General features: G+C 63.6%; 4 protein-coding genes across 13 annotated transcripts; 3 read left to right on the plus strand and 1 right to left on the minus strand.

Annotated features, from left to right (window-relative positions):
* Positions 1-3: 3 nt before the first annotated feature.
* Positions 4-3,529, plus strand: TYW2 (tRNA wybutosine-synthesizing protein 2). Of its 8 annotated transcripts, none has more exons than XM_087749093.1 (8): positions 27-222; positions 415-549; positions 692-839; positions 918-1,107; positions 1,196-1,346; positions 1,424-1,533; positions 2,422-2,540; positions 2,613-3,515. In XM_087749093.1, exons 2-8 carry the CDS (start codon positions 485-487, stop codon positions 3,045-3,047), a joined length of 1,218 nt encoding a protein of 405 aa, XP_087605219.1. In that variant the 5' UTR covers positions 27-222; positions 415-484; the 3' UTR covers positions 3,048-3,515. The 8 variants fall into 8 exon arrangements, with proteins under 8 accessions (XP_087605213.1, XP_087605219.1, XP_087605218.1 ...); XM_087749092.1 differs by having other exon boundaries at positions 2,383-2,540; positions 2,613-3,506; XM_087749094.1 differs by lacking the exon at positions 1,424-1,533 and having other exon boundaries at positions 2,383-2,536; positions 2,613-3,523.
* Positions 3,530-4,012: 483 nt separating this feature from the next.
* SYTL4 (synaptotagmin like 4) lies at positions 4,013-12,270 on the plus strand. 3 transcript variants are annotated; one of them, XM_087749084.1, is made up of 17 exons: positions 4,013-4,188; positions 5,034-5,197; positions 5,342-5,557; positions 6,075-6,184; positions 6,341-6,455; positions 6,620-6,727; positions 7,011-7,134; positions 7,238-7,376; positions 7,520-7,623; positions 7,738-7,824; positions 8,168-8,346; positions 8,546-8,648; positions 9,592-9,753; positions 10,527-10,632; positions 11,034-11,133; positions 11,664-11,872; positions 11,994-12,270. In XM_087749084.1, exons 2-17 carry the CDS (start codon positions 5,088-5,090, stop codon positions 12,134-12,136), a joined length of 2,115 nt encoding a protein of 704 aa, XP_087605210.1. In that variant the 5' UTR covers positions 4,013-4,188; positions 5,034-5,087; the 3' UTR covers positions 12,137-12,270. The 3 variants fall into 3 exon arrangements, with proteins under 3 accessions (XP_087605210.1, XP_087605209.1, XP_087605211.1); XM_087749083.1 differs by lacking the exon at positions 4,013-4,188 and adding an exon at positions 4,350-4,560; XM_087749085.1 differs by lacking the exon at positions 4,013-4,188 and adding an exon at positions 4,353-4,560 and having other exon boundaries at positions 7,238-7,328.
* A 416-nt stretch (positions 12,271-12,686) lies between these two features.
* Positions 12,687-18,913, minus strand: SRPX2 (sushi repeat containing protein X-linked 2). The gene is made up of 10 exons (XM_087748131.1): positions 17,815-18,913; positions 15,863-15,949; positions 15,580-15,771; positions 15,275-15,451; positions 14,783-14,909; positions 14,562-14,683; positions 14,266-14,445; positions 13,998-14,131; positions 13,804-13,925; positions 12,687-13,502 (listed from the first exon to the last, which is right to left on the minus strand). Exons 1-10 carry the CDS (start codon positions 17,882-17,884, stop codon positions 13,322-13,324), a joined length of 1,392 nt encoding a protein of 463 aa, XP_087604257.1. The 5' UTR covers positions 17,885-18,913; the 3' UTR covers positions 12,687-13,321.
* Positions 18,914-19,292: 379 nt separating this feature from the next.
* TSPAN6 (tetraspanin 6) lies at positions 19,293-24,580 on the plus strand. Its single transcript, XM_087748132.1, has 8 exons — positions 19,293-19,450; positions 19,561-19,749; positions 19,955-20,029; positions 20,613-20,711; positions 20,983-21,138; positions 21,802-21,885; positions 23,517-23,616; positions 23,828-24,580. The coding sequence occupies exons 1-7, from the start codon at positions 19,364-19,366 to the stop codon at positions 23,583-23,585; spliced, it is 759 nt and encodes a 252-aa protein (XP_087604258.1). The 5' UTR covers positions 19,293-19,363; the 3' UTR covers positions 23,586-23,616; positions 23,828-24,580.
* Positions 24,581-26,510: the final 1,930 nt, after the last annotated feature.

The following is a 26,510-nucleotide window of genomic DNA, read 5'->3' on the forward strand; positions in this document are numbered from 1 at the left end:
CACAATAAACATGACGGCGGCGCGACGCGGAAGGCGCTCCGGCGGGAAACAGGGGCTCCACGCCGCTGCAGTCTGCGCGCCGCTCTCGGTAGGAGCGACCGGGACGCCCGGGACACGGGCCGGGGGTGCTGGGCTTTGGGGAGCCCTTCCCGGGACAGCCAGCCATGGGCTGCCGGCTCCCGGGGCGGCGTCAGGAGCGCAGTCCCGGGCACCGGCCCTGAGGTACGGTCCCGCGGGTATCCCGCCCCTCGCACCCGGGTACCCCGCTCCCCGGGCCGCCCATCCCCAGGCACCCCGTCCTCCGAGGCACCCCGTCCCCGGGCACCCCACCTCCCCGGGCTCCCCACGGCAGTGCCGTGCCCCCAGCATGGCGGTGCCAGGGACCCCCACCGTCTCCCTCCTGTCCCCTGCCAGGCTGACGCCCTGTGCCCGCCTGGTGGGTGGCTGCGTCCCTGCTGGACGGTGACATCCCCCCGTCCTGGGGATGGAGGCAAGTCACGTCCCCGTCCCTGCGCTGGCCACGGAGCCGCAGTTCGCCCAGCGCCTCAGGTGAGCTGCGAGGGGGAATGGGAGCCCTGGGACAGGGTGCAGGCAGGGAGGAGAGCTCAGAGGGCTGGCCCCGCACCCCTGGGGGCCTCTTCCTTGCGGCGGGGTGGGCTGGGGGGGGCCTGACGGTGCCTTGGCCTTGCAGGGAGCATTTGGAAGAGGAGCGGCTCCTGGACGGGCGCTACCGGCTGCAAGACGTGCCCGGGGGCCGTGTGGCCCTGCCTGTGCTGGAGGAGAAGCTCTCCCAGATGCGGCTGCCCCAGGAGATGCCCTGTGGGCTGGTCTGGATCCAGGTTGAGAGAGACCCCTCTCCCTGAGTCCCGCCATGGGGTGGTGGGGTCTCAGCCCCATGTGCCACATCCCTCCCGCAGGACCCCATCCCCTCCCGGGCAGCCTGCCGGCAGACACCTGCCAAGAAGCTGAGGGATGAGCTGCGGCGGCTGCTGGGCGAGAGCTGGTCGGAGGAGCTGGAGCGTGACGTGCCCCGCGCCTGGCAGCGGCATGGGGATCTGGTCCTGCTGAGCGAGGACAGCTTCAGGGCTGCGCTATGGGAGAAGCTGGGTAAGGGGGAGTGGGATCTGCCTGCCCAGATCCTGCCCACAGAGCTACCCTGGCCTTTCCCAAAGCTCCCGGGATGGGTGCATTGCAGGTCCGGCGCTCTGGGAGACAGTCGCCTCGGCTCTGGGTGCCCAGCGGCTGGCCAGGCAAGGACGGGTGTTGCCGGATGGGATGCGGTCCCCCAGTGTCACCCTGCTGCTGGGCGAGGATGGCTGGGTGGAGCACGTGGACAACGGGATCAGGTAGGCAGGAGTCATGGTGCAGGATGCAGCCGGTGCAGGGAAGGGGCAGCCCTCACCGAGCTGGTGATATCTCCCAGGTACACGTTTGACGTGACCAAGTGCATGTTCTCACTGGGCAACATCACGGAGAAGCTGCGCGTGGCCTCGCTGCCCTGCTCCGGGGAGGTCCTGGTGGATCTCTACGCAGGTAACGGGGACACCAGAGGGATTTAGCAGGGCAGGCTTGCAGAGGCAGGCAGGCAGAGACCAGTGACACAGGTACTGATGGCATCCAGGTGGATATGAAACATCATTTCCAGCCTGGACTGGAAAAATACCCAGGCTTAGAGCTCCTGCCCCATCTGTGAGCTCTCAGCTAACCTGGCACTGCTGTCCCTCCTGTGTCCCTCTTGGCTTTGGACACTCAGGATGACCTTGCACTCAAGCTCTGCCGAGCACTGCTCTGTACCTAGTGCTGGTCATGGCAATCGTTTGGATCCATGGAAAAGATTTGCCCTTGATATTGTTTCTGAAAAGATCCCGTAGATGTCCTGAGCCTGTACTGATGCGCTTTCATGACAAGCTGGTGCTAACTGAAGCGTCCTATGCAGTGAGATGAGAGGGGAGATCACATCAGGCATTTGCGTGTCAAGAGAGCCGCTGTTTTGTGCTTAGGGAAGTTAGCGCTTCTAATCTGTGCCACACAGAAAGGATGTGGCAATCACAAAACTGCTCTGGTTTAATTAAAATAAGTGGTAGTCTGGGCACTTCTGCACAGAGTGAAAGCAGGGCAGGGCAGGTCTCGAGCTAATGGCTAAAGACTGAAGGTAAAATAAGCTCCTCTGTAAACATTTTTCAAGACAGATTTCACTTTGGCAGAGTCAAGGGGGAATGAATTTCCATTTTCCCAGCATCCGGGCTTGTTCCGACCTGGAGCAAAACAGATGCAGAGAGCCAGGGTAGTAATCCGCATCCCACCCTGCCTCCAGGGGGGAGCGCAGACTCCCGTTGGTGCCCAGATTCTGCCCTCAGCCACCGCCTCCTCTCTTGCCCCCAGGCATCGGCTATTTCACACTGCCGTACCTGGTTCACGCAGGGGCCGCCTTTGCCCACGCCTGCGAGTGGAACGGCCACGCCGTCGAGGCCCTGCGGAGGAACCTGGCGCTGAACGGCGTGCAGGACCGCTGCCGCATCCACCACGGGGACAGCAGGCAGGTGAGCAGTGCCAACCGGCCACGGCCCCCCTGGCCCTGCGCAGCGTCCCCCTCACCTCCCCTCTCCTTCCAGCTGGAGCTGCGGGACGTAGCGGACCGGGTGAATCTGGGACTGATTCCCAGCTCGGAGGAGGGCTGGCCGGTGGCCTGCCGCGTCCTGAAGAGGGGCACAGGCGGCGTTCTCCACATCCACCACAACGTGGAGTCTCGCCCCACACCGACCCCGGTCCTGCGGGCTGAGCGGGGCTCTCCAGGGGCAGCTGGCTCTGATGGAGAGGCGCAGCACCCAACGGAGGACAGTGGCAAGGAGACACCGGGGGCCAGGATCAAACCTGAGTGGCAGAGGTGGGCTGAAGCCACGGCAGCACGGATCCGGGGGCTGCTGGCGGAGCTGCATGGGCAGCCGTGGCGCACCAGCGTCCTGCACATCGAGGCAGTGAAGTCCTACGCGCCCCACGTGCATCACCTCGTACTGGACCTTGAGTGCCGGCCGACGCTGCTGGCCTAGCCGGCCACGGGCCCTGGCGGGGCTCCAGCTCCCACGCAACGGTGGTATTGGAGCACTGGTGGCAGGGAGATGCTGGCCTGCTGCCAGCCTGGATGAATTTTAAGTCCTCGCGTTCCCAGGTGGCAGCACTGCCCAGCAGTGCCTCCCCGCGCTCGGGGCTGCTCTGCCGCTGGAGATCCCTCCAGGAGCCATATCCCAGCCGAGGATGGGGCAAGCTGGGGCTGAGAGCACCCCGAGTCCTGCCCCGGCTCTGCCTGTCGCTGCCCAGATCATGGATACGTGGTGGCACTTTCAGCCCCATTTTCATACAGGAGAGAGCCACGGGGCTGAATACATCTCGGATTCCTGCCGAGCTTTGTTTCAGCAAGTCAGGGGCAGGCTTTGTGCTTATATTTACCTTTTTTCATGTACTGGAAACAGGTCTGTTCATCTCGGTTTCTTCTCACCTTTTTGCAGAAATAAGGATGTTTCCCATCTGTCTGGTTGGCGTCCAGTTAAAACGCAAACACGGGTGCAAGCGTGGGGGTCCTGCGTGGGGACCCTGGGTCCCGGGGCGGTGTGTTGAGGGGCTCAGGGAGCAAAGCCTCTGCCTGCATCCTCTGCCCTCAACTCTGCCTGCAAGCCTAAAGCCCTCGTACCCCTGTGTAAGAGAAGCCACCTCTTGCACAGCTAAGTGTACCCCTGTTGCAGAGAAACCCCTGCCTGAGGAGGGAGCTCCCACGGGCCCCTTGGTGTCCCCAGGTCCCCGTGGGTTTTCCCGTCTCCTCCCGCAGGCTCTCTGCCGTCCTGTGGTGGGGAGCCCCAGGGTGCCGCCGAAACTGTGGGCGTGTTTGTGTTTGCTTCGGGGCTGCTCCCAGCCGGCCTCCCACGCGGCCCTGCCATCCTGCATGGCGAGAAGCCACCTCCCCATGGACGTGAGCCCCACGCCTCGTCCTGCCACGTGTGCTCAGCGTTTGCCCGTTGCCTGCGCTGCTGCGGGCAGAGCGCGAGGAGCCCTGCCAGCACCCTGTCTCTGCCCACGAAGGACAAGGGCAGAAGCTGGAGCCTTGCGGCGGGGCCATCCTCTGCTGGGAGGACACCAGGGCCGTGCTGTTTGGGTCTCGGTCCCTCGCCCTTCGCCGTGCTGGGGACCCCGGGAGGGGTAGGCTTTGGGTGTAGGATTTGTGCTGGCTTGTGTGTGCTCTTTGGGAGGAGCTGCCTTCCCAGGTAGGGCTGCGGGGAGGCACGCCGCGGGAGCGGAGCGCCCGGCTCCAGGCACCGAGCCCTGCCCAGCCGTGCCGGGGGGGGGCGAGCAGCCGGCGGGGCTGGGGCGGCAGCCCCGGAGGCGGGGGCCGTCTCGGGGGGGCCGGGGACTCCGGGCACGGCTGCCCCGGGGGAAGGGGCTGCTGCTGTCCCGCGGCAGGGGGCGCCGCCCCGTCGGTGCCGCAGCTGCGGTCCCTTTAAGGAGGCGGCTCCGTCCGTCCGTCTGTCCCTCCTCGCTGCTGCCGGGAGGCGCCGGCCGGAGCCGCGGCAGGTACCGGGCAGCACCGGGCGGGGCGGGGGGACCCCTCCGCCGGCGGGGGGGTGGGGACGGGACGGTCCCTGCCGCCGGGCTGGGCAGCGGCCGCTTCCAGCCGCCTCCGGCCGCTTCGGCGGCGCCGCCGCCGCCCCGGGCGGGGAGCGGGGTCGCCCCGCGGGCGGGCTGCGGCCCTTCTGCGGGGGGACGGGCGGCTTCCCCAGCCCGGGCTGCACCGGCGGGGTGCGGCGGCCCGGGGCGGCTCCTTCCTCCCCGGGGGAGCCCGGAGGGGCCGGGCCTCCGCCCCGCTGCCGCGGAGCCGGCTGAGGTCGGCGGGGCTGGCGGGCGGCCGAGGGCCCGGCCCGCAGCAGGGCGGCGGAGGTGGCCGGGCGGGGTGCGGGCCCCCGGGGCGCCGGGCGGGGTGCGGGGTACCCGGCAGAGCGGGGCTGCGGCGGGGCCGGGGCTGCGCTAAGCGGCTGCCTTGCGCCTAGCACGGAGGAGGCGTCCGCAGCTGCTGGCGAGGGTGCGCCGTCCCGGGAGCAGCGATGTCGGAGGCCGTGGATCTGTCCTTCTTGTCGGACGTGGAGAGGGATTTGATCCTGCAGGTCCTGCAGCGCGATGAGGAGCTCCGCAAAGCAGAGGAGAGGAGAATCAGGTGAGGAGGCGGCCGGGGCCGGGCAGGGCGCTGGGTTCCCCGCTTTGCTCTGGAAGCGGCTGGAGGAGCGATGGGGCTGGGGCACGGCTCAGCCCCAGGGTCCCGGCACGGCTCTGACGGGTGCCGGTGTCGGGGTCCGAGCAGGCGCCTGAAGAACGAGCTGCTGGAGATCCGGCGCAAGGGAGCCAAGCGGGGCAGCCAGCGCTACAGCGAGCGGACCTGCGCCCGCTGCCAGCAGAGCCTGGGCCGCGTCGGCCCCAAGGCCAACACCTGCCGGGGCTGCAACCACTTGGTGTGTCGGGACTGCCGTTCCTACAGCCCCAACGGCTCCTGGCGCTGCAAAGTCTGCTCCAAGGAGGCGTGAGTACCTGGGGACAAGTGGCAGGGACCTTCTGCACGCTCCTCCTGTCCCCTTCCTCTTCCCAGCCACCCCGGCTGGATGCCCCGTGGCCAGCCTTTCCTGGCCCAGCTGGTCTTCTCCAGCGCAGGGCAGCTCTCTCTGCTGTCACTTCCCAGGGTGGGCACCCACGGTTGGGTGATGGAGAACTGGGTCGTGCCCCGGTCTTGGGTCTCCTTCATGCCCACCCCGCTCCTCTTCCCCCCTTACTTGACTCCAGCATCCCCCGTGCCCCTCATGCAGCCTGTGTTTCAAGCACCCCGGGTTTCCTCCCTCTCAGCCTCCCCATCCTGCAAAACCCATCTTGCTCCTGTGTTTGCTGGAGATGTAGCTGGGCCCATCGTCTGCGTCGTCTCTGCCCAGCCCCTTGCTGAACATGTCCACTGTGCCCATGCTCCCCTTGGCTGGTGGCAGCACCGAGGGTGCAGGGAGCAGCCCCCCCCCACCCCTGACTGCCCCCGCTGCCTCCCTGCCCTGCAGCGAGCTGAAGAAGACAACGGGCGATTGGTTCTACGATCAGAGGGTCAACCGCTTCGCCAACCGTCTGGGCAGCGACATGGTGCGGCTGTCCCTGCGGCACAGGTCGGCAGGTAGGGGTGCCACAGCCTTCTCCCACAGCCTGGACCTCCGGGATGCTCCAGCTTTCCCTGGTCCACCTCCGCCCAGTGCGGAGCTGGCTGGAAGCAGCTCCTGCTCCAGGCAATGGGCTGGGAGCAGCGGTCTTCCTGATGCCTCTTTCCTTCCAGCCTGCAAAAGAGAGACCGCGGGACAAACCCTCCTTCAGAAAGCCCAGCTCGGTGAGCCCAAAAGCTCCTCCGCAGCTCGGCAGCAGAGCCCCCCGGCACCCCGGGAGGGGCCCAGGTGAGGAACCCTGCCATCTCTCCCACTCTGGGTGCCAGCCTTTGCCTGCTGCAGGGATGGGCGGGACGCTGACGCCCTGCTCGGATCACTGGTGGCGCAGAAGCTCTCTCTCAGACGTGCTTCCTCACCAAACAGGACATACCTGTGGTTTTGTTTGTCTGCAGTTTGTTTCTGGATGCCTCAGACCCTCGGGATGGTAAAAGCGACACAGAGTCCATGGAAAACATGAGCCTGGATGGCTACAGACATAGTCCTGGTGGCGTGGGGGGCAGGTGAGGGGCTCCTGGGTGGTTTGGCCTTGGCAAGGCTGGCCTGGCAGAGGAGGAGGACCCTTGTCTTAAGTGCGTTTTTCTCGGTCTAGCGAGAGGGAGCTGGCTCCTCTGGCTGGGCTGAAACCTGTCCCTGGGCAGGCCGGTCCTCTGTTCCCCAGGCTGGGGTGCTCCAGGGAGCTTGCATGGCTCTGGGGAGCTTGTGGGGAGATGGCGCTGCCTGGCCAGCGCTTGCTCTCCTAGCCGTGCTCTTGGCCTGGGACAGACATTTCTGTGTCCTCTGCAGGAGTAACTCCCTGGAGAGAGCCGCCCCTCTCAGAGATGGAAAACAGGTTGCTGCGCCAGCAGGACCTGCTGCCTCCAGCCTGACCCTCCCTCTCCGCTCCAAAAACGTGTTCTCCGATGGACGGGTGTGTGCCCATGCTCCGGCAGGCTCAGCCCTGTCCTGGGGTGCCTGGGAGCCCCGTTGGGTGCCCAGCCCTGACCTGCTCTGAAGGGACCTTTCCTCCCCAGGATGCCGCCGTGGGGAGCCGCAGCAGCGCCTTGGTGGACGAGCACGAAACGATATTCAAGAAGAATCCCCGGCGGGTGGTGAGGCCTGCGGGTGAGAGCTGTGCGGATGCAGGGGGTTTGGGTGCCGACACGGCAGCAGGTGGGCGGCCACTTCTCCCTGGGCTGTGGCGGGCTTTTGGTGCCGATGGGAGAGGCTGGGGCAGCCCTTGCTTGAGGGAGCAGCAGGGCTCTTGTTAGTCCTGCACCGTGCCGCTGCCTCCTGCCTCACCATCTCTCCTGCAGACTACACCAAGTCGGTCATCGACCTGCGCCCGGAGGACTTTGTGGGGGAAGGCGGCTCTTTGGGGGACAGGAGCAAGTCGGTTCCCGGCCTCAACACGGAGCTGGTGAGACCCTTGGCATGCCATGGAGCTGGCTGCCAGGTGGAGGAGCAGGCTGCCTGGCCAGCCGTGCCCTGCCCTGCTGCTCCCCACACAGGTGGCTTGTCTCCCTCCTTGCAGGAGGAGGAGGAGGAGGACATCGATAACCTGGTGGAGATCCATCGGCAAAGGGTGGCCCGGGGCAGCATGCGCAGTGGCACCTCCTCGGTGAGTCCCCGCAGCATGGCTGTGCCTTGTTCCACGGGAAGAAATGATGGAGAAGGGCAGCGGCGGCTGGTTGGGCGGGAGGGAGGTGGGGGGCAGCTCCTGGGGCATGGGGGCAAGAGCTTGGGGCGTGGGGGTTTCCTCCCCTTGAAGGGAATCGAAACGCGGAGACCCAGCTCTCTTCCAGGGAGCCTGCGTGTGGGTGGGAGGTGCTTGGCAGCCATCCCCAGCCACGGAGGGGTGAGAGAGGGGCTGTGTGGAGGAGACGTGGGGAATCGCCTTGCTGAGGATGAAGAGGGACCCACCAAGCAATGCTGCCCTGGCTCAGCCCTGCTGTGTCTTCCAGAGCACGCTGGGGAGCATGGTCAGCATTTACAGCGAGGCGGGTGACTTCGGCAACGTTGCGGTCACCGGGGGAATCTCCTTCTCCCTGAGCTACGAGCAGAAGACGCAGACCTTGTTCATTCACGTGAAGGAGTGTCGCCAGCTGGCCTATGGGGACGAGGGCAAGAAGCGCTCCAACCCGTGAGAGCCGGGGGGGCAATGGCTGGTGGCACCGCTGGTGGTGCTCAGCTGGGTTGTGGGGTGCCCACCAGAGATGGGAGCTGTAAGTGGGGGGGGTGTTGGCGAGGCAGGAGGTCTGGGGTTGTCCTGGGGGGCAGGGGGGTGATGGGGGTTAGTTATGGGGAGACCCTGATGAAATGCTGCCTGCTTCTCCCTTCAGGTATGTGAAGACCTACCTCCTGCCTGACAAATCCCGGCAAGGGAAACGCAAGACGACCATCAAACGCAACACCGTCAACCCCCTGTACAACGAGCTGCTGAAGGTGAGCGGGGATGGGCTGAGGCGCAGCGGGCTCCCCACTGCGGGGCCGGGTAGGCGTTTGGCCCTGAGGATGCTGCTGGAACAAACCAGGGGACGGATGGCCTCCAAACCCTGAGGCAGGGGTTCTGCAGAGGACCTGTGTCCAGACACTGCGCCCTGAAAGTGGGAAAAACCCAGTCCCAGGCTAGGTCACTGCTCTGATGTGGCTGTGGTGTCAAGCCCCAGGTACCACGGTGGGGTGGAGGCACAGCTGCAGATGTGAATGTGTGTCCTGACTCCTGTGGCATCCCCCAGAGCCAGGGTCTTCTGCTTACCCACAGACACTCCTTTCCTGTGAAGAAGGCTCCTGGGCCATTGCAGGCTGGTTACAGTGGTGGGAGGGCAAGGCAGCATGGCTGCAGAGGCAGATAAGGCAGTTCTGGGCCCCAGGGCAGAAGCGCTTGGCGCTGCCCTTCACGGTCCCTGCTGCGGCCGTCACAGGGTAGTGGGAAGGGCTGGCTCCATCCCCGAGCCTGGCAGCACATTGCTGAGGCCAGGCACTCTCTGGACAGGAGGGAAGTGGGAACTGTGGTTGGGTTTCCAGGCTCCCACAGCCCCGGGTTTGCTGAGATCTCGCGCTCTGACCACCTGAGGCTCAGTGGGCTGGCAGAGCTTTGCTTGTGGTGGGATGAGGTGGGGTGGCTGGGTGCCATGAGACCTGGTCTTGGCTCTGCACGGGCTCTGAGGACCACTTGCCTGGAGAGCACGGGCTCCTGCACCACTGCCCCAGGACTCTGAGGTTTCAGCAGGCTTGGGAAGGAAGGCAAACAGTCTCCTGCGTGCATCCATTGCTCCTCAAACCTGTCCCCTCTCCTGCTCGAGAGCTGTGGCTTATAGTGTATGCCAAGCCTGTCCCCTGCCTGGCGCTGCCTGCTCACCGGTGGTTTTCCTGTCTCTCTTCCTAGTACGAGATTAACAAGTCCATCCTGCTTGCAAGGACGCTGCAGTTCTCAGTCTGGCACCACGACCGCTTTGGCCGAAACACGTTCCTGGGGGAGGTGGAGGTCCCTCTGGATGCCTGGAACTTCGAGAGCCACCTGGAGGAGTTTCTGCCCCTGCACGGCAAGGTGCTGGCCATGCCACCCCAGCCCTGCTGCCCGCAGCCTCCCGTGCCTGGCCCTGTCCTGGGGGGTGGCCCTCAGTGGGCAGAGGGGTGCAGGGACCTCGGCCGACAGCTGCTAAAAGGCTTGCCCCAAATCAAATCTTGGAGAAACAAAGACCCCAGAGCAGATAGCAGCAGCAGTAGTAGTAAAAAAGGGTAGATCTTCTGTCTTAAGCCTAGCTTCCCTCCTCCTCCTCAGTATATCCCCTATGGGATGCAGTGGGATGTCTCTGCCCCATCAGGTATTTTCATTCTGCTTGCTTGATTGCTCCAAGAGTGCAGCTCTTCCCAGCTCCCTGCCCCGTTCGGGAGGAATTGGAGCCAACTTCAGGGAAACAAATGGGGGAAACTGGCCGGGACATCCTGCTGCGGGCTGCAGAGCCGGGCAGCGAGGGCCTTCGTGCGGCTCGATGGCAACAGCAGAAGTCTGGTTCTCCTGACTAGCTTGTACTGTGGGCTCAGCCCTTGGTGTTGCTGGGGCTTGAGCAGCTTGTGGAAACCCCTAAACAGGGTTTCCTAAGGGAGCTGGTTGAGCCAAAGTAGGATCCCAAAGGATCTGGTCTGAGTCTGACCTGGTGATGCTGGGGAGGGCCTGTAGGCATCTGTGCCGGCTAAACCACCTCTAGGAGAAGCCAGGCTCTTTGGCCCAGCGTGGGGAGGTGCTGCATGCAGACCAGGCCATGACCATGTCTGCTTTGGCCTCTCTAGCAGTGTGTGATAAGCTTTGCCTCTTTGCAGACTGGGGCGGATGCTGCTGGTCTGCACCAGTACAAGGGGGAGCTGGTGGTCTCCATGAAGTACATCCTGTCTTCCAAGCACCCTGGGGCTGGCAATGGCAGGAAGGGTGAGTGCTGAAGCTCTAGGATCTCTGTGTAGCCTGTGGGACCTGCTTGTGACCACGCGAGCTGGGTCTGGGTGGGTTTCTTGGGTGGTGCCGCTGCAGCCTTCTCTGCAACACCTGCAAGGCTGCTCTGGGTCAGGGCAGACCTGGTGGTCCTGAGGCTGGCCAGGTGGTCCTGGTGCTTTCCTGGGGCTGGACCAGGCTGGACCATCAGGCCCTGCGTGGAGCAATTGTCTGCCTTCACCTCAGCAGGCAGGGCCAGTAAGGGAGGAGGCAGGAGGAGATACCAGCGGGGGATTCGTACCTGCCTCCGTGATGAAGGCTGTTCAGCAGGACCTTTCCAGAAGTTAGCGGTGGTGGAAATTAAGGTTGATTTAATTCTTGCTGTGTTGTTTTTTTCCCAGGTAAAACGGGGGAAGGCGGTGAGCTCCAGGTCTGGATCAAAGAAGCCAAGAACCTCACGGCTGCCAAATCCGGGGGGACTTCAGACAGCTTTGTCAAGGGGTGAGTGTGGGTCCTGGGTTGGAGGGCAACGAAGGCACTGTCCTCCCTGGCTGCATCCCAGAGCTGCCAGGGGAGGGACAGGTCTCTCCGCTAGCTGCCCCACGCTGCCTGCATTGGTACCCGGGAAGTCACTGTCTGCCCGTCTCTGCCTGGAGATGAGATGCTCCTGGTAGCAAATGCTCTCCCGGGTTTTGGCTGCAGTTTGTCACAGTGGCAGGCTGCATGCAGGGCAGGGCTCCAGCTGCCATCAAATTGTCTTCCCAGAGGTCACCAAGCCACTGGGCAGCGTGGCTGGGGGCGAGCAGGCTGCGGTCCTTGCCCTCTTCCCTCCTCAGACCACCTGCAGTCTGCTGAGCGGCTTTTCAAGAGTCGGGGCAGATACCCAGCCCCTTGCAGACCATCATGGCTCTTCCTGGGCCATGTCAGGGAAGGTGGGCTCCAGACCAGGTCCTGGGGTGCTGAGGTGCCCCAGCCCAGGGGCAGAAGGCAGTTGCACACATGCTGCTAACACAAGGGGCTGCTTCCCCCAGCTACCTCCTGCCACACAAAAACAAAGCCTCCAAGAGGAAGACGCCCGTGGTGAAGAAGACCCTGAACCCTCATTACAACCACACCTTTGTCTACAACGGCATCAACCCCGAGGACCTGCAGCACATCTGCCTGGAGCTGACAGTCTGGGACCGGGAGCCACTGTCCAGCAACGACTTCCTTGGGGGTGTCCGTCTGGGGGTGGGCAATGGTGAGGAGCCCTGGGGTTCCCGTCAAACCCTGGGGACAAGCAGCCTTGCTTGGGGCTGCCTCGCTGCAGGCAGGATGCTGCTCCGGCAGTGACTTCTGCCCATGTCCATCCTTTCTCCCAGGCATGAGCAACGGGCAGGCTGTGGACTGGATGGACTCCACCGGCGAGGAGCTGAACCTGTGGCAGAAGATGCGCCAGTACCCAGGCTCGTGGGCGGAGGGGACGCTCCAGCTCCGCTCCACCATGGCCAAGCTGAGGCCATAGGCTGTGGCCAAGGGCTGGCACTGCTGCTCGACAGCTGTACTCGCAGCACGGCCCAACAGGGCTGCCAAATGTGGGTCGGGTTGGGGTTTTTTTCTTGCTTATACTTTTATTAAACATGACCTTCTCTAAATAAGCTTGGGCAGAAAGTCTTCTTGGCCTCGCTTCATTTAAGGGGTTTTCCTTTTGTCTTAGGCTTTGCACCAAATTTCAGGCTGAACTAGAGTCCTTGGGGACCCTCCCTTTTTACCCCCCAGGCAAAATGCTTTGAAATGGGGTTGGGTTTTTTCTTCTTTCCATTCTTCTTCCTCCCACCCGCTCTGTTTCAGTCTGCTCCCTCCTTGTCTCCCCCACCCTCCTCCCACAGGATGCTGCCGGCTCCCAGACATCCGTGTGCTGGGTCAGCTTGGGCGGGCTGGGGGTAGTGGCCCCCAGGAAGGATTCGTTTACCAGGCCTCCCTGTGAGACACCTTCTGCCAGCACTGACTTTTATACAAATTTATTTATTTTGAGTTAATATTCTACTGCCAAAACAGTTCCCAGGAAGGGTTGCCCCATGGCTGGTGGAAGGGGAAGCGAGGGGTAGGGTGGGGATGGCAAGCCCTTGGGGTGGGCTCCGCGCTGGCTGGCCGCTATTGGCTTTGCTGAGCGTGGGGCTGTTTGCTTTTACTGAAGGCTTGCTGGCAGGGCCCTGGCAGCAGCGCCGGCCCGGCAGGGCTGACCCCAGGTGACAAGGGAGAGGGTTCAGGTTGTGCATGGGGTGAGGATGGCCGCGGGGAGGGTGAAGCTGCTGCATTAGAGGCTGTCGCCCTGCCTGCGCTGCCTTCCCTGTCTGCTCTGCTCTGCTCTGGCAGTCCAGTGTCTGGCTCCCTGTCTCCCCCCTGCCCTGGGATTTGAGCAGAGGCACTCCGGTGTCTCCCGCCGTGGTCCTGGCTGGACTGAGCGATCCTGCCCCGCAGCCGGAGGCTGCTCCTGGCTGCTGGACAGTGGGGACGCTACCGGGACATGGCCCCCATCCCTGTCCCTACTCGCTTCTCTGTGCCAGAGCAGCCAGAGAGGAGCTCCCCTTCCCCTGGAGGTCCTTGGCACCCTGGTCCTCCTCTATGGTGGGCGACTAGAAAAGCAGAAAGGAAAGTGTCCGTCCCCTGAGGCCAGCAGTGGCAGAGGGGGGGTCTCCCCGGCGCTGCCTCACTCGCAGGGGTCCCCGCTCTGCGCCCGCCGCGCCGCCTCCCGCTCGCTCAGCAAGTAGGTGTCGATGAAGACGAAGAGCTCATCGGGGCTGATGGGGGAGATGTAGCGCTCGCGGTCGGCACCCGCCTTGTCCAGCAGCACCGCGTTGAAGTGGGAGCGGGTGAGGTGCAGGAACTGCCTGAGGGTGCAGGGGGGAGCTGCGGTCAGGGCTGTGGGGGCTGTGGGTTGGGGCTGAGCCTGTCCACCCCACGCAGCCCAGCTCCGGTCCTCCTGGGGTGGTAGCTCCCATCTCTCCCTCGGGGCTGTGAGCTCTGGGAAGGTCTGGGGACGCTGTATTTGGACTTGCTGGGGCTGTCCCCACATTGCACAAGCCCCTCCAGTGCAGCAGCCTGTGAACCCAGCTGCGACCTCGTGCCTTGCTATCCCTGGAGGTGTCCCTGTCCCCACTCCCTTCCCACAGGCGCCAATAGTCTTCCTACCTGAGCTCCTCGATGATGCCGAGGGATAGCTGGTGCTCCCGGATGCGTCCCACCTCGTGTGGGGGCTGCCCCACCAGCTCGACGGTGGTGACATGACGCAGGTCCAGTCCGCAGGCAGCTTGCTGTGGAGAGGGGGGACAGTGAGAGGGTGCTGGAGGGGTATGGGAAGGGGGGCAGCGGGAGGGTTTCCTCACCTGCAGCATGGAGATCTGCATCTTGTAGTAGCGGTTAGAGGGATCGGGGGCTGAGATGATGAGGAGGCGGCGTTTCTCGTGGAACTGATCAAGCAGGCTGGCAGCCGAGTTCACAGCTGTGTTGATCTGCATGGCTGGGGCGAGAGGCAAGTGCATGGGGGCATGCCGTTCTGCACCCCACCATCCCATCCCCACCCCTTTGCCCTGCCGGGCAGCATCCCCCTGGGCATCGCTGTGGGCAAGTCCTCCCCTGCCCCGGGCCACTTACGTGCACAAAGGGGCTGGGAGCCCGTCCACTGCTGGGTGGACTGGCAGACCCGCAGGGAGGTGCCCTGGCGCTCGTAGCCCCCGTCGCACAGGTACTCGCAGGTAGCACCGTAGTTGTTGCCGTCGGAGGTGCAGGAGAGGTAGCCGTTCTGCGGAGGCTTCAGGACAGGGCAGCGCCTCACTGTGAAGAGGGAGGCTGGGTGAGGGCTGGGGGTGATGTGGCACAGCCCCGGCCGTGGGGCGCGGAGCCCGGAGCACGGGGGAGGCAGCCAGCAGCCCCAGGGGAGCCCACTTCACCTTGGACGCGGATGCTGAACTTGCAGCTGGCTCGGTTGTATGCCTGGTCATGGGCGGTGTAGCGGATCACATGCTCTCCTTCGGGGAATTCAGAACCGGGCTCTGGGCCCCGCAGCATCACCCTGCACCCAGCAGACAGGTTTCTTTGTCAGGGCCCGGGAGGGGGCACCCAGGGGGCCCCCAGCCCTCGCTGGCCGTGCCCGCAGCGCCTCTGCCCTCACCTCTTGATGATGCCGTCGGCGGAGTCCTTCACACGGGGAGGGTCCCAGTAGACGGTGGCGGTCAGCTTGCCTGGCTCGGCTATCCGCTCCCGGGAGTCCGGGCAGCGGATCTTGGGAGGCTCCATATCTGCCCACAGGGAGGAGAGGGAGTGGGGGAACCTGCGGGAGCTGGGCACCAGCCCCGGTGCTCAGTGACCCCAGGGATGCTGTGCACAGCCCGGGCACCCCGAAGCCAGCAAGATCTGCTGTAACGCCAGCAGAGTGCCCTGACCAACGCGCCCTGCAGCAGCCCGTGCTTCGGGGCTAATGGCACCTCGGGGGGCAGCAGGGACAGGAGTCCCAGGGCTGGGAGGTGCAGGAGCTGGCACCCAGCAATGCCTGGGACAGGTGTGGGGGTGATACCTGCAGGCACCCCAGGGATGAAGGCTGGCCTGCTCTTGTGTGCCCGCCCCAGCAGCGTGGGGCTGGGAGGACGGTAGGGTGAGAATTTACCTACACAGATTGGCTCGCTCCCGCTCCAGCGCCCGTCCTCCATGCAGATGCGGCTCCGGTCACCCTCCAGCTGGTAGCCGGGCAGGCAGGTGTAGTCGCAGCGGGAATCCATCTGCACGCCGGCCGAGCACACGTAGGAGCCCCGCAGCACCGCTGGCAGCACGTGGCACCGGATTTCTGGGACGGAGAGAGCAAAGAGGGGAGGGAAGTGGCTGCCTGGCCATGCTAGTGGGCAGAGCACCCAGGGCTGGCCGCCGCAGGTGCCCACAGGGATGCCGGCAAGCCTATGGCCAGGGCATACTCACGTCGGCAGTACGCCATCCCGGACCAGTGGCGACTGGGCAGGCACTGGACGGCGCTGGGCCCCACCAGCCGGTACCCGCGGGCGCAGCTCAGCTCGCAGCGTGTCCCCAGGCTGCTGCGGTAGGAGCCCCCCCGGGGCGAGTAGCAGGTGGCCTCTCCCCGGTGGATGTTGAGCGTGGCACACCACTGGGGTACTGGGGGAGAGAAGGAAGGTGAGGGGGCACCTGGCCCTGCCATGCCTTGGTTTTCCCACAAGGACCTGAGGGATGGCTCGGGTGCCATTACCTCGGTGGTAGTCCAGGGCAGGCTCCGGGGGGGCTTCTTCCATGTACACTTCATTGGTGTGGCTCTCAGCGGTGTAGTAGCCGGACCCTGGGGAGGAGGGGAGAGACAAGGGGGTTGTGTGATGGTTTGTGGCCGCAGCAGCACCCAGGCGACAATGCCTCCCCAGGCAGCTGCACCCTCCAGCACCGAAAAATCCCACAACTCCCAGCAAGCGATTCCATCCCCGGGCAGGCTCTGTCCTGCCATCCTTGGGGCTGCTGTCAAGGGTTAAGCCGGGCAGACAGCAAGTCCAGTCCCCAGCAACATGGTGTGTGCTGGCACCAGCCCGCAGACTAAACAGTGTCAGGAGCAGCCGCGGTTATGGCAGGAAACAGGAGCTGGCGCAGTGGGCTGGCACTGACCCCCGGCTTCGCACTGCCGGGAAGTTCTTCCACCAGCTCCCATGGCACCATCCCTGCCACCGAGCGTCCCAAGGGACGGAAGAAAGCTGCCCTCTCCTGCCCATCCCAGCGGAGCCCCTGGCCAAGGCAAGGAGATGCACGCCGCCCGGCCAGGGGGCTGGTGGGGGTGCAGCCCCTCGTTTGCACGCCAGGGAGGGATGAAGCTGCTGGAGGGACGGTGCTGGAGGGGCTTGGCCGGAGCTGCTGGCCCCCTGCCATCCATGCTGTGCAGAGGGGCCCCTGGCCCCATGGTCGGGGGAAGGACAGCCTTGTGCCACCCTTGTGGGCCACCCTCTGGCCCGCACCGTGTCCCCGTGGGCAAGGGACCAGCAGGCAGGGAGGGAGCCGTGCAGGGGGAGAGGGCTGGCGCCCTTCCCCGTGGCCCCTCGGCGCCTCGGCCGGCCACGGCATTCCCCAGCACTGAGCTCACGTTTCCGCCGTGTTTCCGCCGGCCCCGCCAGCGCTGCCCCCTCCTCGCCGCCAGCCCACCCCACCGCAGTCCCTGCTCCGGCATGGCGGGGATGCTCAGCCCAGGAAGGGACCCTGGGCGAAGCGGCAGCCCTGCGCAGCTGTACCCATCTCCCCTTGCCCCTGCTCCGGGTTTTGGGAAGGGGATATCCGCTGAGGCCAATCCAAGCAGCAGCCCCGCCGTCACGGGGAGGAAACTCCATTACAAATCTTTCCAACATGAACTTTACTACAGAGCAACTCCCCACCGCTTCCCACAAGCTCCGTTAAGTCGCCCACTCCTTTCCACAAAGCCTTTTATCCCAATGCCCTTCCCATGCTGCCACGGCTGCCTTAGGGAGCGGAAGGGCCCCAGGCGAGCGCAGGGCTGGCATCTGTGGGGCCGGTGGTGGGGATGTGTTGGTGACCCGGCGAGCAGGGCTGCTTCCCAGGGGAGCTGCTGAGCCCCCCGCCGGGGCCCCGGGGTCGGGGTGTGCTGTATCCCCGCAGGCAGATGTGCCATTAAATTGCGATGTTCCCTTTTTGTGCAGGCGCTGCCTTTTCCTTCTCACCTGGGGCCAGCTCGCAGCCCCAGCTGCACCGGGCAGGAGCATCCCCAGCCAGCCATGCTGGCAGCGTGGCAAGGGGATGGGGACGGGAGCAGGGAAGGAGGAAACCCCCCCAAACAGGGCAAGAGCTTTTGATCCTTGACCCAGCTGCCTGGCTGCAGCAGGGGTTGGATCTGAGCGCTCTGTCCCGGCAAACATCTGCCGGCTGATGGCCCCCGCGGGAGCAGGGAGTCAGCGGGAAAGCTGCGATCCTGCAGGCAGGGGCGTGATGGAGAGGCTGGTTTTCTGCTCCTCTCTGGATGCCTCCCAGCACCCTGTACCCTGCAGCACACCCCCGCAGGCCCCCCATACCCCGCAGGCCCCGATGCTCTCCCCGGCATTGCCGTACCAGGGCACCTCTCCCTCCCTCCCCACCGCGAGCCCCCTGAGGGGAGCGGGACCCTGCCGGCTGCCGTCCCCGGGGAGCCCCGCTGCGCCCGCACGCCCCGGCTCTCACCTTCGTGCCACGTGGATGACACCAGCTTGGCGAGGACAACCAGCAGCACGGGGGCTGCCTCCTGTGCCATGCCGGGGGGCCAGGGGCCGGCCAGCCCGCCTCCCGTGCTGGGTCCGGGGGCAGCCGCGAGCCCCGATGAGGATGGAGAGGGGCTGGAAACAGGACGGCGGCCCCCTCCGTCGCCTTGTCACTGCACAGACGCCTGACCCTCCTGCCCGTCCTTGCTGCCTGTGCTGAGCAAACCTACTTTTCCCTCCTGCTGCCCGTCCCAAACATTCAAAAGCCGTGAGTCAGGCCCAAAATGATGAGATTGTCAAAAATAATAAATCCCAGGATCGCCCGTTTTCCAATGCACCTCCTGCTTCTCCGAGGCTTTAAAAGGTTGTCAGATTTTTCTCTTCGCAAGCAGAAGAGCCAGGAGTCTATTTTGACAGAGGAGGGAGCGTAGCTGAGCCTGTGCCAGCCCTGCCGGGCTCTGCGAACGGGGCTCCTGAGGGACTGAGGACAAAACCACAGGAGCCAGGACCCTGCCAGGAGGGAGGGAGAGACCTCGCTGCAGACAGCAGGCTCCAAAACGGGTCTGGAGGCAAGTGATTCCAGCTGGGGTCTGTTTTCCAGCTGAAGTTCAGCCCCCGCGAGGCAGAGGTAATGAAGCGCGTTCGTTAGGACCCGCCGCCCCGCGTCCCACGGGGTCGGGTGGGAGGCGAGGCAGAAGCCCGAGCCACCCGGGGATTTTGGCTCTGGAGCACGGAACCGCATGGGTGAGGGGAGACGAGGGACGAGCCTGGCATGGACAGGTAGGAGAGCTGGCACGGGGCGGAGGGGGAGGACAGGCTGCCTGAATGCACTAATTATGTGGTGGCCAGGCCGGTAAGCGCGCTAATTAATAACACAGCTGTCCTGAGCAGGAGAGGGCTGCCAGGAGGCCGCTGTGCGGGGCTGCCTGCTGCAGGGTGTGGGGAGCCCGCAGCCCCCCGCAGCCCGGGGCCATCCCCGAGGAGGGGACGGGGTGCTCAGCCCACGGTGGGCAGGAAGGCTGTCGCTTGCCAGCATGGTGGCCGTGCCGTGTGCTGGGGCGCAGGGTGGCTGCCCCGGCTGGTCCCTGCTCTGCTGGGGGACACCTGGGCAGGCACCGGGGGGGCACGCTGGGGCTGGGGCTGCGTTGCCAGCTGCTGGGGCCGGAGGGCAGGGACTGGGTGGCACGGTGCGGTCAAGAGGTGGCACAGTACAGGCAGGGGGTGGCACAGTGAAGGCAGGAGGTGTCGCGGTGCGGGCAGGAGGTGTCACGGTGCAGGCAGGCGGCACGGTGCGGGCAGGGGGTCGCACGGTGCGGGCAGCGGGCGGCACGGTGCGGGCAGCGGGCGCCCCCCCTGGGGAGGATCGGGGCGCCTTCGGGCGCTCTCGTCCATTTCCGTGAGCGCTCGGCAACCTCCGCCGCCGCTCGGGCGCCTCCGGCGGGGCGGGGCGGGGCGGGGCCCGGCCGGGGGCGGGGCGGGGCTCGGCGCGGCGCGGCGGGACCCGTCCCGGCAGGAGAGGGCCCGTGTCGGCCATGGCGTCCCCGTCGCGGCGGCTGCAGACGAAGCCGGTGATCACCTGCCTCAAGAGCGTCCTGCTCACCTACACCTTCGTCTTCTGGGTGAGCGCCGGGCCGCGGACGCCCCGCCCCGCCCTACCCCCCCGACATGTCGCGGCCGCGCCGCCCTGTCGCGACAGTCGCGAGCCACGGCGGCTTTCCCCTCTCCCCAGGTGTCGGGCATCGTGCTGCTGGCCGTGGGCGTCTGGGGCAAGGTGAGCCTGGCCGTCTACTTCTCCCTGCTGGACGAGAAGGCCACCAACGTCCCCTTCGTCCTGGTGGGCGCCGGCACCGTCGTCGTCCTCCTGGGCACCTTCGGCTGCTTCGCCACCTGCCGCGGCAGCACCTGGATGCTCAAGCTGGTGGGTGGCCCTGGACGGGGCGGGACGGGGTCCTGTCCCCTCCTGACCCATCCCGACCTCTCCTGACGCATCCCAACATGTCCCATCCTTCCCTGTCCCATCCCAACCCCGTCCCGTCCCATCCATCCCATCCCATCCTACCCCATCTCATCCCACCCTACCCCATCCCATCCTACCCGTCCCATCCCGCCCTTTCTGCCCGCAGTACGCCATGCTCCTGTCCCTCATCTTCCTCATCGTCCTGGTGGCTGCCGTCGTGGGGTTCGTCTTCAGGCATGAGGTGAGTCTGGGCGGCCGCTGCTGTCTCCCGATGCTGCAGAGCGAGTTTGATCCTGGTTTTAACCTGAGTGTAGTTGCAGATGTCTCTGGAGGGACAGAGGTGCTGCTGGGAGCGGTGCGTAGTTTAGCTAAAATGGGGTTAAAATGGCCCGAAGAGCAGCTTGGTCCCCGTAAGGACCCATAAGGTCCCCATAAGGACGAGGCTGGGTGCAGGGTCTGCCCAGCACACTGCCCCTCTGCCAGAACAGGCAAAGTAGCCCTGGACTTTAATTTCTGGCTTTGGTCTATCTTCTGCAATAATTTCCGTAATTAAAGCTCCTCTGAGGGTTCCGGCGCCGCGGAGCAGCCTGCTTGGGGGGAGTTGGCACCACACAGGTCCTTGTTATTACACGCAGCATCCCTGCCGCCACAGCACATCCCAGCCTGCCCTTTAATACAGCGTTTAATTGCCTGGGTGGCCAGGGGAATGTCAGCTGGCCACGGCCGGAGTCATTCCTGCCGTCGCCAAGAGGTGACTAATGCGGGGCCGCGGGTCCCGAAGCACGGGAGGGGACGGCACCGCTGCAGAGACCTCTCTCTTGCAGATTAAGACAAACTTTGAGAGTAACCTCAACCTGGCCTTGAGGGACTACAACGTGACCGCGGATCGGCACAGCGAGGCCGTCGACACCATCCAGAGAACCGTGAGTGCCCCGGGGTGGTGTCTGGACGGCGGCGGGTGGGTACGCTCGCCTTGCCCCGGGGCGTCCCCTGGGACCCCCTGCGGTATCAGCATCCCCGTCGCGGTGCTGGGGGCCCTTTTGCACGATGGGCTTTTGAGTTTGGGAGGAGATGCTGGCTGAGATGGGGGCATTTCCCAGAGAGGTGAGGGTAGGGGAGCTGTGGGAGTTGTGGTAGGACTGGGGGTCAGTACCCTGGTGTGGCCATGCTCCCCAAACGTGCTTCCCCCTCCAGCTGCACTGCTGTGGGGTGCAGAACTACTCGGACTGGGAGAGGACCGAGTACTTCACCCAGAGGGGCATCCCCCAGAGCTGCTGCAAGAGCCAGGACGACTGCTTGGAGGAGGATCTGAAAGACCTGAGCAAAGCCAAGCTGAAAGTGTTTGTGGATGTAAGTTAAGTTCAGAAAAATCCCCCTGCCAGTCCTAGAGGTGGGGAGGGCAGAGCTGGGTGGGTGGAGAAGGGCTTGCCCTTCCCTGGGAGGCTCGAAAGGAGAACTGCTCTCTCGATGCAGACACCCTGTGGCCCGGAGACTCCCCTGGGTTGGAGGCAGGGGAAGGGCATGGAGGAACGAGCCCTCCCTCATGTCTGGGGTTCCCCCCGCTCCTTCCTTGGAGGTCAGGGACCAGCTAGACCCAAGTGTTTGTGCTCAGGGCTGTGTGTTTGGGAGAACAGGTGAATAAGGAGGTATAATTTCCTGGTAAAGTTAGTTTCGGCAGCGCTGACGTCTCTTGACAGCCGTGCAAAATCCTGACCCAGCGGTGAGGGCGGGTGACCTCATCCAGCAGGGACGGCCCGGTGATGCAAGGGACGTTCCCCTGATGAGTCACCTTGCGCAACCCAACGCTCCGGGCAGCGCTCCCCTTGATAACACGGCGGGGCTGGGAGGCGGTCCGCGGTCCGCGCAGTGCTGATAGGGAAATGACTTTCCCGAGGTCAGGCAGGAGGGTGGCAGCCAGAAGCCCTCGGCTGCCCGCGCGGGAGCATGTTCCCCTGGAGCTGCCGGAGGGGTGAAAAGCATTGGACCCGCATGCTCGCTTTCCATCCTCTGCAGGGTTGTTTTTTCCTGGTAACGTCAACGATGGAGTCAAAAATGAGCATTGTGGCTGGAATTTCCTTTGGCATCGCGTGCTTCCAGGTAACTCTCCCTTGTTGGCCGGCACAGGAGTGCAGAGTGAAGCTAGCGTGTCTCCGGAGGTATTTAATTTCTTGCAAAGTCTGGTGTGTGTACAAAAGGCACGGCCTGTTTCAGCCATGGAGGAGCAGCTGTTCTGCAGATTCCGCTTGGATTTAATCTCGCCACTGTGCTGTCTCCAGTCTCTTAAACCCAGGGCTGCTTCTGCATGGCTGGGTCCCCATGAGCGCCCGTTGGGCACCACTTGTGCTGGCGGCTTGCGCCCCGTACGCCGCCTTACCCTGCAATTGCTTCCTCTCCCTCCCGCTCCCCAACCTCTTCTTTATTTTATCCTGCAGGATGCTTCCTGCAGGAGCCGCAGCCGCGGCGCGCTCGCTGGCCCCTGCTCCGGCAGGCTTTATCCCGGCAGGAAGCGAGAGGCCCCAGCCCCCAGCTCCGGCACGCTGGGTGTTGGGCACGCTGACGCCGCGCTGGGGTTTCCCGAGGTGCCGAGGGTTTTCCGATGCACTGCAGTGGGAGCTGCAGGATGCGCAGCCGGCCCTTCTTTAGCTGGTTTGTGGAAGCTTGCTGGGCTCTTGGCACTGAGCAGCTGCAGAGCGAGCTCAGCTGGCCTTGACTTTGGAGGGGCTTGAATTCGCCCTCTCCTTGATCCGGCACACAAAGGCTGTGGCATGAGCTTCAAGGCTCTGCCCCCCGGAACCACCAGCTGACCGCACCAGCACGGGGAGAAGGAACCCCACCAAGATATTTCTCCTGTAATGAGCGTGTCACCACGCGTTTCCCGTAATGGATGTGCTGAACTGGGGGAGAGGCGGGAGCCAGCAGCCCCTGGCTGCAGCTTCTGCTACCAAGTGCTTTCGGTTGCAGTCAGGAGAGCCCAAGAGCCGGAGCCGCTCTGCTGTGCCCAGCTGCTCTCCCCAATCTCCTCCTCAGTTGGGCTGTGCTCGCTGTGGGGTCACCGGGACGTGACCGATACACAAACGGTGAGCTGCACACTCCCAGCCGCGAAATTACCTCGGCTGATGCCAGGCTTGGGAATTGTAACCGGTTCCTGGCTTTTATCGCTCTTTCAGCAAGCCTTGCTGTGTTGTGCGGCTGGCAGGGACCCATCATGTAAACGTGCCTCTGACTTCACTGTTGTAGGTCAAACTCCTGCAGGATCTGGCCCTAAATGTCTGCGCAGGGGCTGGGAGGCCACGTTGTGATAACAGTAGCGTGTCCTTCAGATGCTGATGCAAAACCAGCAACCTTGCTTCCCCACTGTCCTTGCAACAGGGAGAGGTGGCTGCTGTTCTCTGTGTAATTGGCTGTGACGCTCCTGATATCCGTGTAATCTCTGAAATTACCATAAAACAGTAGTTGCTTCATGAAGCAAAATCTAAGAGGACGGGACGTGGAGCATCTCTTGTGAGGAGCTTGTTTGGCTGATGCCCGCCAGGATCCTTTGCTTCACCCTCTCTCAGTTACTCCGAAGCAGGGCGCAGCAGCCCGTGTTGTGGTTTGTAAATCCTGCTGTTCATCTTTGGGTTTTATAAAACTGATGCTCTGGGGCAATTTGTCAGGCTTTTCCTCTAAAGTGCCACATCCTGGTTTGGGATACCTCTGATGTGTGAGGTTTTTTTTCTCTTTTTCAGTTGGTTGGCATCATTCTCGCCTGCTGCCTGTCCCAGTACATCACGAACAATCAGTACGAGATGGTGTAGCTGGCCGCCGGCATGCTGTGGCTGTGGCTGGGTATGTCTGTCCAGCGCTGTAAGCTCGGTGGGCTGCCTCTGCATCCCTGGCTGCTGCCTGGTTCCCCCTGGGGACCTCCGGCACGGCAGCGGGTACCACTTTCGGGGGCACATGTGGATAGAGGGCACCCTCGAGACCGTGTCTGCTACATTATTTGAAGCTGTGTATAAATCCAGCCTTGTCTGTTAATGCTTTGTCTTGTGCATTGCAGGGCATGCTCTCCACAGCCGGGGAGGATGCTGCCACCTCCAGTTTTTCTCTGGATGCCGCTTCGTGAAATCTTGCTTTGAACTGACTGATCTTCTTCTCAACTAGCTCATAGAAACGAGTGCAGCAGCTGTCCTGGTGCGCTCAGGGACTTGTCCTAACACTACTCTGCTGTGCCACCGCGTGGGATAATTAGTGTAGCTGCGGTGGTTACAGCAAGCGCGCTCCCCAGGGCACCGCAGGCCCCAGCTCTTTCCTTGACGGCGCGCTCGAGTGCCGTGCCGAACCGACCATGCCGGCGGCCGTGCGGGACTCCCAGCGCTCGTCTTCGGTGTCTCCGTCGGCAAAACGATGCTTCCCCTCATCTCCAGCAGCCCCTCGACGTCCCCTCGCTCTCTGGACGCGGTTGCTCTCGAGATGGGGCTGTTGCCCCGTTAAAACATGGCCCTGCCTGCCTGAAGCCCTTGGCTCAGCAAGGTCTCGGCTTGTTGCCAAGCTCTCTCACATCCCTGCCCTGGGTTTTATATACTTTTTTATAGTTGTACTTTTTTAAGTACAGGCTGTAGTGATTCTTTGTAAGCTGTAGCAAGGTTTGGTGATGTAGCTCCTGGTGCCTTTACCTTAGTAGGTGTCCTTGCACCGAGTCAGCTGTGACTTGATTGTCAGTATTATATGCTGCTTTAACTCGTTTTGTGTATCGAGTAGAACTCTTTTGTCCTGAAACACAATAAATATTAAGATATTTTACTCTATGAAACCGCTCTGGCTTTTCTTTTCATCTCCTGGAAATTCCTCTGCTCGAGTTGCTGCAAAGAGCAGCAACCCGCCCCGGGAGGCAGTCCGCTCGCCCCGGGCCAGCCGGTAACCTCTGGACCATCGCAGCTTGCGTTTCTCTGATGCTCGCTGGTGCACTTGTGCTTCAAAATAACTTCTGTAATTGAATTTTCTTCATAACAGTGGTTGTGTAACAGTGCTGAAGCAGAAGGCCTGGAGCAGCCCAGCCCAGGAGCAGGGCGGATGAGTTCAGCCCCGTGCAAACGTGTGCATCCTCTGCCGGCCGCTGGCTTGGAGCAAAGGGCAGGGCAGCACTGCTGGAGCTGCCTGCGTCCCCAGCCTCTCCCCGGGGCGAGAAACGTGGATTTCAGCTTTTGTGTTCGTTTGGTACGGCTCATCTTTGGGCTGTTTCGTCAGCAAGCCTTTGCCTTAGTGAGGCTGATGCCGCAGTGGTGTGGTGAAGCTCCCCTCTGCTGAGCCTGGGCAATTTTCAGGTCTCGAGGACTGAACTCACAAGGGCTGTGGCTCGGAGCAGCCGTCCGGCTGCCGGGGCTGCCTGTCCTGCTCCTGGGGAGAAGGCAGGCGTAAAAGGAGCAGTTAAGCCGTGGGTAGGAGTGGTGGCCCTTCGTCAGTGTCAGCCCTCTGGCAAGTGCTGCTCTGGTGCTGGGTGAGCTGCCCCAGCCAAACCGCCCCGTGGTGTGGCAAATGACCCAGCACGGAGCAGCCTCGCTCCTGAGGGAGGAACCTGAAGGGGAACACCCGAAATCCTTATGTTGGCGTTTAACCTGGGTGAGTAAATCAGCCTGCTGTCAGCGCTCGGCTGTCCTGTGTCGGGATGGCGAGGCAGAGTGCGTCAGAGCACGGAAACTGGGTTGGGGAGATCAGCTGATGGCAATTAGCGGATGGATGGAGACAGGGGAGGAACACGTGAGAAGCAGGGCCAGGTTTGGATAAACCCATCCTCATTAGAAAGACTGCACAGAGGGAAGCAACCCCGCGCTGGTCTGCGCCCCCGCCTCCGCAGGCAGCATCCTTCCCGGGGCGGGCGGCGGAGGCGATGCCGGGCGGGGATGGTGCCGGCGGAGGGTGGCATGGGGAGCCCGGAGGTTTCCGAGCTGCTGCAGAAAAATCAGCACTGCCCAGCTGTGCCGGCCCGGGGAGCGCAGAGGCTGGTCCAGCCTGCTCGTCCCCACGGCCAGTGACAGGCAGTGCGGCCATCAGAGGGTGCAGATCGTATCTAGTTAAACAGTGCTTATGTAGACACCTTGCTTTAATTTGGAGCGACATCAGTGACATCCTGGAGGTACAGGCACGTGCCGGGGGAGATGCCAGGCAAACTTGTGATACTGCTGTCCTGGCAAAGGCATTGGATGCACCTTGGTGACCCGGCTGGACCCACCGAGCTGGGACACGAGCACCGCTGGCTGGCCCCAGGGCTTCAGTTTCCTGCAGCAGCTGTGGCCAGGCGGGTTTCACACATCCCCACCGCATTTGGATGTCCCCTCTCAGGGGGATAAATGTCTCGGGGGACTTGTGAGAAATGCTGGTGTCCCCAAGGCTGGTTGGTGTCCCTTGGGACACCGTGCGGGGAGCTCTGCTGCACTGTGCTCCTGGCAGCTCCCAGCGTTTTAACCATGCTGTTCAGCGCAGCCGTGAACGGGGATGGAGGGAACTGCTCTTACAACGTGCTCACGTCCCCATGGGAGCTGCAGGGATGTGCGGAGGGCCTGGCAGCTCCAGGGACACCACAGCCTGCACCTGGCATGGTGGCGGTGAGCAGAGCCTGACCCCCTACTCCCTCCTCTGTACGCATAGCTGGGCAGGCTCCTCCGTCCAGGTGTTTTTCTGGAAAGCCCCGGCCAAGGCAGCGGGTCACCCTCAGTGACACCAAGGGGGTTTTGCCCGGTGACACC

This window comes from Nipponia nippon, unplaced genomic scaffold (assembly GCF_047370975.1).
Source record: "Nipponia nippon isolate SJK-2023a ecotype South Korea unplaced genomic scaffold, ASM4737097v1 scaffold_12, whole genome shotgun sequence".
NCBI classification, from domain to species: domain Eukaryota; kingdom Metazoa; phylum Chordata; class Aves; order Pelecaniformes; family Threskiornithidae; genus Nipponia; species Nipponia nippon.

Excerpts from the sequence above, each read along its gene's own strand:
- TYW2 (XM_087749087.1), top strand. The coding sequence starts at position 485 with ATGGAGGCAAGTCACGTCCCCGTCCCTGCGCTGGCCACGGAGCCGCAG. Across the intron at positions 550-691 it reads CAGTTCGCCCAGCGCCTCAG|GGAGCATTTGGAAGAGGAGC; the intron begins GTGAGCTGCGAG and ends TTGGCCTTGCAG. Across the intron at positions 2,541-2,612 it reads ACCACGGGGACAGCAGGCAG|CTGGAGCTGCGGGACGTAGC; the intron begins GTGAGCAGTGCC and ends CTCTCCTTCCAG.
- SYTL4 (XM_087749084.1), top strand. The coding sequence starts at position 5,088 with ATGTCGGAGGCCGTGGATCTGTCCTTCTTGTCGGACGTGGAGAGGGAT. Across the intron at positions 10,633-11,033 it reads GGCTGGCAATGGCAGGAAGG|GTAAAACGGGGGAAGGCGGT; the intron begins GTGAGTGCTGAA and ends TTTTTTTCCCAG. Across the intron at positions 11,873-11,993 it reads CCGTCTGGGGGTGGGCAATG|GCATGAGCAACGGGCAGGCT; the intron begins GTGAGGAGCCCT and ends CCTTTCTCCCAG.
- SRPX2 (XM_087748131.1), bottom strand. The coding sequence starts at position 17,884 with ATGGCACAGGAGGCAGCCCCCGTGCTGCTGGTTGTCCTCGCCAAGCTG. Across the intron at positions 14,446-14,561 it reads GTTCAGCATCCGCGTCCAAG|TGAGGCGCTGCCCTGTCCTG; the intron begins GTGAAGTGGGCT and ends CCCTCTTCACAG. Across the intron at positions 13,503-13,803 it reads GGCATCATCGAGGAGCTCAG|GCAGTTCCTGCACCTCACCC; the intron begins GTAGGAAGACTA and ends CTGCACCCTCAG.
- TSPAN6 (XM_087748132.1), top strand. The coding sequence starts at position 19,364 with ATGGCGTCCCCGTCGCGGCGGCTGCAGACGAAGCCGGTGATCACCTGC. Across the intron at positions 20,712-20,982 it reads TCGACACCATCCAGAGAACC|CTGCACTGCTGTGGGGTGCA; the intron begins GTGAGTGCCCCG and ends TTCCCCCTCCAG. Across the intron at positions 21,139-21,801 it reads AGCTGAAAGTGTTTGTGGAT|GGTTGTTTTTTCCTGGTAAC; the intron begins GTAAGTTAAGTT and ends CATCCTCTGCAG.